The sequence below is a fragment of the Oncorhynchus clarkii genome, chromosome 3 (assembly GCF_045791955.1).
Source record: "Oncorhynchus clarkii lewisi isolate Uvic-CL-2024 chromosome 3, UVic_Ocla_1.0, whole genome shotgun sequence".
Classification (NCBI taxonomy): Eukaryota; Metazoa; Chordata; class Actinopteri; order Salmoniformes; family Salmonidae; genus Oncorhynchus; species Oncorhynchus clarkii.
In genome coordinates this window covers 89,127,270-89,138,643 of record NC_092149.1, presented here as the reverse complement: position 1 = coordinate 89,138,643, position 11,374 = coordinate 89,127,270, and the positions used below count along the sequence as shown (strand labels likewise).

Genomic DNA, 11,374 nt, shown 5'->3' with positions numbered 1-11,374 from the left:
GAGAGAGAGAGAGAGGGAGAGAAGGAGCGAGAGAGAGAGTGAGGGAGAGAGCCTGGGGTCCTGTCTGCAGTAACCTGAGCCATATAACATAGTAGGGCATTTATCACTAATCCTCTGTACAGACCAGTGAAGCCATCTTGTGTGCAAACAAGGTCTATCCATTCCCCTGGGTAAAGCTGTTGCCATCACTTTTAACACAATCTAAGTATGCTTCACGATTCAAAGTGCATCACAGGTGAATCTCATGTGCATCAGGTGACAGAGGGTCAATCTCTGCTGCTGGATCTATCTAGTAGGAGTCAGTCAGGTAAACTCACCTGTTCAACCTGTCTATTTAGTAGGAGTAGCAGCTACCTGGTAGCATGAGTCAGTCAGGTAAACTCACCTGTTCAACCTGTCTATATAGTAGGAGTCAGTCAGGTAAACTCACCTGTTCAACCTGTCTATTTAGTAGGAGTAGCAGCTACCTGGTAGCATGAGTCAGTCAGGTAAACTCACCTGTTCAACCTGTCTATTTAGTAGGAGTAGCAGCTACCTGGTAGCATGAGTCATTCAGGTAAACTCACCTGTTCAACCTGTCTATATAGTAGGAGTCAGTCAGGTAAACTCACCTGTTCAACCTGTCTATTTAGTAGGAGTAGCAGCTACCTGGTAGCATGAGTCAGTCAGGTAAACTCACCTTTTTAACCTGTCTATTTAGTAGGAGTAGCAGCTACCTGGTAGCATGAGTCAGTCAGGTAAACTCACCTTTTTAACCTGTCTATTTAGTAGGAGTAGCAGCTACCTAGTAGCCTTAGTCAGTCAGGTAAACTCACCTTTTCAACCTGTCTATTTAGTAGGAGTCAGTCAGGTAAACTAACCTGTTCAACCTGTCTATTTAGTAGAAGTAGCAGCTACCTAGTAGCATGAGTCAGTCAGGTAAACTCACCTGTTCAACCTGTCTATTTAGTAGGAGTAGCAGCTACCTGGTAGCATGAGTCAGTCAGGTAAACTCACCTGTTCAACCTGTCTATTTAGTAGGAGTAGCAGCTACCTGGTAGCATGAGCTAACCATGTGTATGTGACAGGTAAACTCACCTGTTCAACCTGTCTATTTAGTAGGAGTAGCAGCTACACTTGCATTAACATCTGCTAACCATGTGTATGTGACAAATAAAATTTGATTTGATTTACCTAGTAGCATGAGTGAGTCAGGTAAACTCACCTTTTTAACCTGGGCCTCCTTGATCTTCTCCAAAGCCACACGGATCTTCTCTGCCTTCTTCTTGGCAACCTGCTCCTCCTATACACACACACAATACAAATACTTTACAGATATGTACTCTCACACACACACAACACCATTACAGAAGAGTCCACACAGCCCCCCCCCCCCCCCCCCTTCTATCCATCTTCCCCTCCCCTCAGGTGGGAACCTCCACCTCCCTCACTCCATAGCCGCTCGCTCACTTACCTGGCTTCTCCAACAAGATGCCATTGTGACGATCTCTATCTACACCAGGCAACGTTTCTGTGTTCCTTTATGGAACAAAACATATATATTCCCAGTTTAAAATTGAAGGTATAGAATTGAAGTGTGTCTTCGGTATAAAATCTGTTTCATTGTCGTCAAAACAGTGTCTTGTCTTTCAGAGATGGCTACTGTTAAAATCGTCCCCCGTTGTTTCATATTCTCCCAGATTAGTATTCGGATTAAGCTACATTTTGAACCAATTCTCCGCAGTAGAGAAGCTGTTCTCTCTACCATATAAAGCAGTTATTCCTCTCAGCTCCAAAGCACTTCCTCAAAACAGGAACAGTCAGAGTATCTCATAATAAAATTACTTTTTGTTGTTGTATCTCCTGTAGTTAGTAAACCAATCCAGTTAGTCCATTACCGTCCCTGCCCGACGAGGAGCTTCCAATCACAGAGATACGTACGAGACTAGTAGTAAACTAGACAATATGAAATGATTCTGTTCAAAACAAACAACTCTATCCCTCTTCCAGTGGTTGCTGCTCAGACCAGACACCTTAACATGTGTCCAGGTAGAGAGAGAGTCACGATAGAAACTGAGAACAGGAATGGAGAGGATCCTTTCACTAGGATACATCCCTGGCAGAGAACGAGGGAGGTTGAGAGGGAGGACGGGCTGGCTGTGCCAACACCACACACACACAGACGGTGATCCCTCCCTCTCTTTCTGTTGTGATAATGATCTCCCTCGCCCACTCCCTCCCTTCTTATGTTACAGCCGGAATTTAAAAAGGATTAAATTTAGATTGTGTCTGGCCTACACTGGCCTACACACAATACCCCATAATGTCAAAGTAGAATGATGTTTTTAGAAATGTTTACAAGGTGGGAAAGGGCAGTGCGGCACGCAATAGAGATAGCATCATCTGTGGATCTGTTGGGGCGGTATGCAAATTGGAGTGGGTCTAGGGTTTTCTGGGATGATGGTGTTGATGTGAGCCATGACCAGCCTTTCAAAGCACTTCATGGTTATCGACGTGAGTGCTACGGGCCGGTAGTCATTTAGGCAGGTTACCTTGGCATTTTTGGGCACAGGCACTATGGTGGTCTGCTTGAATCATGTAGGTATTACAGACTGGGTCAAGGAGAGGTTGAACATGTCAGTGAAGAAACTTGCCAGTTGGTCCACGCAATGTTCTGAGTACACGTCCTGGTAATCCGTCTGGCCCAGCGGCATTGTGAATGTTGACCTGTTTAAAAGTCTTGCTGGCATTGGCAACAGAGACCGTGATCACACAGTCGTCCGGAACAACTGGTGCACTCATGTATGATTCAGCGTTGCTTGCCTCGAAGTGAGCAAAGAAGGCATTTGTCCCGTCTGGTAGGCTTGTGTCACTGGGCAGCTCACGGCTGGGTTTTCCTTTGTAGTCCGTAAGAGTTTGCAAACCCCGCAACATCCGACGAGTGTCAGAGCCAGTGAAGTAGGATTCAATCTGAGTCCTGTATTGAGGCTTTGCCTGTTTGATGATTTGTCAGATGGCGTAGTGGGATTTCTAATTAAAGTCCGGATTAGTGTCCCACTCCTTGAAAGCGGCAGCTCTAGGCTTTAGCTCGGTGCGGATGTTGCCTGTGATCCATGGCTTCTGGTTAGGATATGTACGTACAGTCACTGTGGGGATGACGTCGTCGATACACTTATTGATGAAGCCAGTGACTGACGTTGTATACTCCTCAATGCCATCAGATGAATCCAGAAACATACTCCAGTCTATGCTAGCAAAACACTGGTACTTCAACTCTCTCCTGACAAGCCCGGTCATCCACTGGTTTCCTCTCCAAGCACTGTGAGTAGACCTGTCAATGTGACTTGCCTAGTTAAATAAAAGGTAAAATAAATAAAAAATAAAAATGAGCCTGTCCTGCACTGAATCCTCAACACCTGTCCTGTATTGAAGCCTCAACACCTGTCCTGTATTGAAGCCTCAACCCCTGTCCTGTATTGAAGCCTCAACCCCTGTCCTGTAAGCCTCAACACCTCAACACCTGTCCTGTATTGAAGCCTCAACCCCTGTCCTGTATTGAAGCCTCAACACCTCAACCCCTGTCCTGTATTGAAGCCTCAACACCTCAACCCCTGTCCTGTATTGAAGCCTCAACACCTGTCCTGTATTGAAGCCTCAACCCCTGTCCTGTATTGAAGCCTCAACCCCTGTCCTGTATTGAAGCCTCAACACCTCAACCCCTGTCCTGTATTGAAGCCTCAACACCTCAACCCCTGTCCTGTATTGAAGCCTCAACACCTGTCCTGTATTGAAGCCTCAACACCTGTCCTGTATTGAAGCCTCAACCCCTGTCCTGTATTGAAGCCTCAACACCTCAACCCCTGTCCTGTATTGAAGCCTCAACACCTCAACCCCTGTCCTGTATTGAAGCCTCAACCCCTGTCCTGTATTGAAGCCTCAACACCTGTCCTGTATTGAAGCCTCAACACCTCAACCCCTGTCCTGTATTGAAGCCTCAACACCTCAACCCCTGTCCTGTATTGAAGCCTCAACACCTGTCCTGTATTGAAGCCTCAACACATCAACCCCTGTCCTGTATTGAAGCCTCAACACCTCAACCCCTGTCCTGTATTGAAGCCTCAACACCTGTCCTGTATTGAAGCCTCAACCCCTGTCCTGTATTGAAGCCTCAACACCTCAACCCCTGTCCTGTATTGAAGCCTCAACCCCTGTCCTGTATTGAAGCCTCAACACCTCAACCCCTGTCCTGTATTGAAGCCTCAACACCTCAACCCCTGTCCTGTATTGAAGCCTCAACACCTCAACCCCTGTCCTGTATTGAAGCCTCTGAACACCTCAGCTCATGCATCATACTCTCATCTAATCACCGATGTGATCCCTTCCCAACACTGCAAGTAGCCCTCTCCTTCCCATTCCCCATTATATTGTACTATATATGTCTACTAAATGCTTTAAGTGAAATTAATCAGTCTGATGATTTTTAAAACAGTCTCCGTGTGGTCCACGCCTATACCATGGGTCTCCCATCCTCCTCAAATGTTCAAGTCACAAGCCTCCGCTGGTGTGAGTGTGTGGCTCAGTCCAGACAGGACAGGACATGTTGGCATGGTGTGGGTGGCTGGCTCAGTCCAGACAGGACAGGACATGTTGACATGGTGTGGGTGGCTGGCTCAGGCCAGACAGGACATGTTGACATGGTGTGGGTGGCTGGCTCAGACAGGACAGGAAATGTTGACATGGTGTGGGTGGCAGACAGGACAGGACATGTTGACATGGTGTGGGTGGCTGGCTCAGGCCAGACAGGACATGTTGACATGGTGTGGGTGGCTGGCTCAGTCCAGACAGGACAGGACATGTTGACATGGTGTGGGTGGCTGGCTGTTGGCATGGTGTGGGTAGCAGGCTGGCAGACAGGACATGTTGACATGGTGTGGGTGGCTGGCTCAGTCCAGACAGGACAGGACATGTTGACATGGTGTGGGTGGCTGGCTCAGTCCAGACAGGACATGTTGACATGGTGTGGGTGGCTGGCTCAGGACAGGACATGTTGACATGGTGTGGGTGGCTGGCTCAGTCCAGACAGGACAGGACATGTTGACATGGTGTGGGTGGCTGGCTCAGGCCAGACAGGACATGTTGACATGGTGTGGGTGGCTGGCTCAGTCCAGACAGGACAGGAAATGTTGACATGGTGTGGGTGGCTGGCTCAGTTCAGACAGGACAGGACATGTTGACATGGTGTGGGTGGCTGGCTCAGTCCAGACAGGACAGGACATGTTGACATGGTGTGGGTGGCTGGCTCAGTCCAGACAGGACATGTTGACATGGTGTGGGTGGCTGGCTCAGTCCAGACAGGACAGGACATGTTGACATGGTGTGGGTGGCTGGCTCAGTCCAGACAGGACAGGACATGTTGGCATGGTGTGGGTGGCTGGCTCAGTCCAGACAGGACAGGACATGTTGGCATGGTGTGGGTAGCTGGCCCAGACAGGACATGTTGGCATGGTGTGGGTGGCTGGCTCAGTCCAGACAGGACATGTTGACATGGTGTGGGTGGCTGGCTCAGTCCAGACAGGACAGGACATGTTGACATGGTGTGGGTGGCTGGCTCAGTCCAGACAGGACATGTTGACATGGTGTGGGTGGCTGGCTCAGTCCAGAAAGGACAGGACATGTTGGCATGGTGTGGGTGGCTGGCTCAGTCCAGACAGGACAGGACATGTTGGCATGGTGTGGGTGGCTGGCTCAGTCCAGACAGGACATGTTGACATGGTGTGGGTGGCTGGCTCAGTCCAGACAGGACAGGACATGTTGGCATGGTGTGGGTGGCTGGCTCAGTCCAGACAGGACAGGACATGTTGACATGGTGTGGGTGGCTGGCTCAGTCCAGACAGGACAGGACATGTTGGCATGGTGTGGGTGGCTGGCTCAGTCCAGACAGGACATGTTGGCATGGTGTGGGTGGCTGGGTCAGTCCAGACAGGACATGTTGACATGGTGTGGGTGGCTGGCTCAGTCCAGACAGGACATGTTGGCATGGTGTGGGTGGCTGGGTCAGTCCAGACAGGACATGTTGACATGGTGTGGGTGGCTGGCTCAGTCCAGACAGGACCTGTTGACATGGTGTGGGTGGCTGGCTCAGTCCAGACAGGACAGGACATGTTGGCATGGTGTGGGTGGCTGGGTCAGTCCAGACAGGACAGGACATGTTGACATGGTGTGGGTGACTGGCTCAGTCCAGACAGGACATGTTGACATGGTGTGGGTGGCTGGCTCAGTCCAGACAGGACATGTTGACATGGTGTGGGTGGCTGGCTCAGTCCAGACAGGACATGGTGTGGGTGGCTGGCTCAGTCCAGACAGGAAATGTTGGCATGGTGTGGGTGGCTGGCTCAGTCCAGACAGGACATGTTGACATGGTGTGGGTGGCTGGCTCAGTCCAGACAGGACATGTTGACATGGTGTGGGTGGCTGGCTCAGTCCAGACAGGAAATGTTGGCATGGTGTGGGTGGCTGGCTCAGTCCAGACAGGACATGTTGACATGGTGTGGGTGGCTGGCTCAGTCCAGGTACAATCCATTCTAATGGTACTGTTAAACCACACAGTACAGTCGTAAACACTCCCCATTCAGTACATGGAACTACAGTTGACCTTAGTCTCATCCCTGTGGAATGGGAGAACGGTACAGAGACTGCAGAGGTAGCCAGCAGGAGCAAGGGGAGGGAGTGAGGAGTAGGGAGGGAAAGAGAGATGGATGAGGGGACAGGAAATAGGCCGAACAGGGGGAGGGGGGAAGGAGTGAGGAGTAGGGAGGGAGAGGGCAGGGGGAAGGAGTGAGGGCAGCAGAAGGGGGAGAGAGAGAGAGAGAGAGAGAGAGAGAGAGAGAGAGAGAGAGAGAGAGAGAGGGCAGCGGAAGAGAGAGAGAGAGAGAGAGAGAGAGAGAGAGAGAGAGAGAGAGAGAGAGAGATATGAGGGGGTAGGAAGTAGGCTGAGCAGGGGGAGGGAGTGAGATGGAAAAGCAAATCACAGAGAACCTGACAGCATGCAGGAGGAGGATGTAGAGGAGCAGAGAACCTGACAGCATGCAGGAGGAGGATGTAGAGGAGCAGAGAACCTGACAGCATGCAGGAGGATGTAGAGGAGCAGAGAACCTGACAGCATGCAGGAGGATGTAGAGGAGCAGAGAACCTGACAGCATGCAGGAGGATGTAGAGGAGCAGAGAACCTGACAGCATGCAGGAGGACGTAGAGGAGCAGAGAACCTGACAGCATGCAGGAGGACGTAGAGGAGCGAAGGAGGAGTCACCTTGGTCAGCAAGTGAGAGGGCTTCCCTGCTATATTTTGCAGAATCAGAGAGGTTTCCCAGTCCAGATAGGAGTGCTTGGTGCAGAAAGGAGAGGAAGAGAGACAAGGGACATCAAGGACATCAGTGATTGGTAATGAATACATTTGTGCATTTTCAACCTGCTGTGGAAGCATTTGTGGAAGCATAGGAAGACTGGTGTGATCAAGATGAAACAGAGTGAAGGAGACGTGACTCATGACCACACTGTGGGGAAACACTGATCCCTGTCCTTCCTCAATGTACTGTCCATCAAATACCATTCAGATGGGAAGAAAACCTACTTTAGTTTCAACCTTTAAAAGGACCTTAGCAGGGGAAGAAAACCTCCTTTAGTTTCAACCTTTAAAAGGACCTTAGCATGGGAAGAAAACCTACTTTAGTTTCAACCTTTAAAAGGACCTTAGCAGGCTGTTGAGGGATGTGGTGTTGGCACAGGGGGTATCCACACACACACTGGAGCTGATCTGGAGGTCATCACTACTGTACCCTCCTCACCCTCCATAGACCCTGCCTCTAGAGACACTACTGTAGCCTCCTCACCCTCCATAGACCCTGCCCCTAGAGACACTACTGTAGCCTCCTCATCCTCCATAGACCCTGCCTCTAGAGACACTACTGTAGCCTCCTCACCCTCCATAGACCCTGCCCCTAGAGACACTACTGTAGCCTCCTCACCCTCCATAGACCCTGCCCCTATACTGTAGCCTCCTCACCCTCCATAGACCCTGCCCCTAGAGACACTACTGTAGCCTCCTCATCCTCCATAGACCCTGCCCCTAGAGACACTACTGTTAACACTACTGTAGCCTCCATAGACCCTACCCTGCCCCTAGAGACACTACTGTAGCCTCCTCATCCTCCATAGACCCTGCCCCTAGAGACACTACTGTTAACACTACTGTAGCCTCCATAGACCCTACCCTGCCCCTAGAGACACTACTGTAGCCTCCTCACCCTCCATAGACCCTGCCCCTAGAGACACTACTATAGCCTCCTCTCACCCTCCATAGTCTAATAATCTATAGTACACCACTAATCAATGGTATACTGATAATCAATAGTATACTGATAATCAATGGTATACTGATAATCAATAGTATACTGATAATCAATAGTATACTGATAATCAATAGTATACTGATAATCAATAGTATACTGATAATCAATAGTATACTGATAATCAATAGTATACCGATAATCAATAGTATACCGATAATCAATAGTATACTGATAATCAATAGTATACTGATAATCAATATTATACTGATAATTAAACTCAGAGATTTGATTGGAATGCCGGTCATTCAACATTGTGCACGTATGGATGAGTCAGCTCATGTACTGTACGTTGTGACAGACATGTTTCCACAACACTTGAGGCATTATCAAATAATAATTCATAATAATAATTGCAGTTGCATAAATAAGCACATGAACGAGCAGAAAGAGAAAGAGGAGAAAGAGAAAAGATTTGGTGAACAAAACATGCAAACGAGTAGAAGGACCCAAACCAAGGATAATATCAGTAAGCTAGAGCCAGCGAGGACGCTGTGAGATCCCCTCTCCTGTGAGATCCCGTCTCCCTCTCCTGTGAGATCCCCTCTCCCTCTCCTGTGAGATCACCCGCCCCCCGCCTGCGAGATCCCCTCTCCCGCGAGATCCCCTCTCCCGTCCTCCCATGTTCTGACCTAGTGCCTGTCTGCCAAATGGAATCTCCTCATCTCAATCTCCCTGACTCATCCGGAGGAGATTCATCCTCTCAGCTCACACTTCTGGTAGATACTGAAGCCAGCCAGCAATCAACTTGGTAGGGAGTGTCTGGCAGGCTGGCTGGCTGGCTGGCTGGCTAGCTGCCTGCCTGCCTGGCTGGTGTAGATTGATTTGGAGAGAGGAGTTTCTACTGTTTGTAATCTTGATCAAACTAAGCCATGACTGTGGAGTGCCAGAACGGGAGCTGTTGTCTTTATACATGCATTGTTGTTATAAGCAGACAAAGCACAAGTCCTTTCAGTCATCTGCACACTGAGCTGCCATGCAGTGAGTAGTTTATCAGGCAGAGGGTGGGAAACCAGCCATCGCTGGTCACAGTCATTCACTAGCAGGTCCCAGTCCCTCACTAGCAGGTCCCAGTCATTCACTAGCTGGTCCCAGTCCCTCACTAGCTGGTCCCAGTCCCTCACTAGCTGGTCCCAGTCCCTCACTAGCTGGTCCCAGTCCCTCACTAGCTGGTCCCAGTCCCTCACTAGCTGGTCCCAGTCCCTCACTAGCTGGTCCCAGTCCCTCACTAGCTGGTCCCAGTCCCTCACTAGCTGGTCCCAGTCCCTCACTAGCTGGTCCCAGTCCCTCACTAGCTGGTCCCAGTCCCTCACTAGCTGGTCCCAGTCCCTCACTAGCTGGTCCCAGTCCCTCACTAGCTGGTCCCAGTCCCTCACTAGCTCACTAGCTGGTCCCAGTCACTAAGTAGCTGGTCACATTCATTCACTAGCTGGTCATATTCACTCAACAACGTCACACACAGTGGTAGACAAGAGACTCAGAGTGAAGTACATCTTGACCTAAAACCCCTTCACTTCCTCATAACCACAACAGAACACGACACTGTCATTTCAAGTTAGGAGAACTTGTGCTGCAGCAGTTTGCTTTCCTAGAGTAATAACTTCCCTCTCCAACGAGGTCCTCCGTGTTTAACTGTGGGAGCTGGTGAAGCATGATAGACTTTCCTGCAGTCTTTGACCTCTAAAAGTCGAAGTCGTTGGGAGAGGGCCATTTGATTTAGAGACCCCTTTAGGTGTACAAAACAAATATTAGATCAAATATTGAAATTGGCATTTACGACTTACTAGCCCATAGAAACACATGAAATAACACTTTCACAAATGGCAATAAAGACAGTAAAACAATTAGGAATAAGGTTTTAAAGTGTCTAGGAGACATAATAAAGAACAGGATTATTTTAGTATTTTTGGACACATATTTAACCCCTTATTTTTTATTTTTTTCTCCATACTACCATTCATTTATATGGGTTACCATCAGATGGTTTAATATCTATATACAGTGAGGCAAAAAAGTATTTAGTCAGCCACCAATTGTGCAAGTTTTTTATTTGCAAATTATGGTGGAAAATAAGTATTTGGTCAATAACAAAAGTTTCTCAATAATTTGTTATCTACCCTTTGTTGGCAATGACAGAGGTCAAATGTTGTCTAAGTCTTCACAAGGTTTTCACACACACTGTTGCTGGTATTTTGGCCCATTCCTCCATGCAGATCTCCTCTAGAGCAGTGATGTTTTGGGGCTGTTACTGGGCAACACGGACTTTCAACTCCCTCCAAAGATTTTCTATGTGGTTGAGATCTGGAGACTGGCTAGGCCACTCCAGGACCTTGAAATGCTTCTTACGAAGCCACTCCTTCATTGCCTGGGCGGTGTGTTTGGGATCATTGTCATGCTGAAATACCCAGCCACGTATCATCTACAATGCCCTTGCTGATGGAAGGAGGTTTTCACTCAAAATCTCACGATACATGGCCCCATTCATTATTTCCTTTACACGGATCAGTCGTCCTGGTCCCTTTGCAGAAAAACAGCCCCAAAGCATGATGTTTCCACCCCCATGCTTCACAGTAGGTATGGTGTTCTTTGGATGCAACTCAGCATTCTTTTTCCTCCAAACACGACGAGTTGAGTTTTTAGCAAAACGTTATATTTTGGTTTCATCTGACCATATGACATTCTCCCAATCTTCTTCTGGATCATCCAAATGCTCTGTAGCAAACTTCAGACGGGCCAGGACATGTACTGGCTTAAGCAGGGGGACACGTCTGGCACTGCAGGATTTGAGTCCCTGGTGGCGTAGTGTGTTACTGATGGTAGGCTTTGTTACTTTGGTCCCAGCTCTCTGCAGGTCATTCACTAGGTCCCCCCGTGTGGTTCTGGGATTTTTGCTCACCGTTCTTGTGATCATTTTGACCCCACGGGGTGAGATCTTGCGTGGAGCCCCAGATCGAGGGAGATTATCAGTGGTCTTGTATGTCTTCCATTTCCT

The 11,374-nt window shown here is 48.8% G+C and overlaps 1 protein-coding gene across 2 annotated transcripts in view; it reads right to left on the bottom strand.

The window, feature by feature from the left end:
* Window positions 1-11,374, bottom strand: part of LOC139405540 (ras-associated and pleckstrin homology domains-containing protein 1-like) — a 131,927-nt gene that overhangs the window by 54,545 nt on the left and 66,008 nt on the right. For both annotated transcript variants that reach the window (XM_071147955.1, XM_071147953.1), the window contains 2 exons: window positions 7,287-7,361; window positions 1,205-1,282 (listed from right to left, as the gene is read on the bottom strand). In XM_071147955.1, coding sequence (XP_071004056.1) covers window positions 1,205-1,282; window positions 7,287-7,361 — 153 coding nt within the window. The remainder of the gene's footprint in view (window positions 1-1,204; window positions 1,283-7,286; window positions 7,362-11,374) is intronic.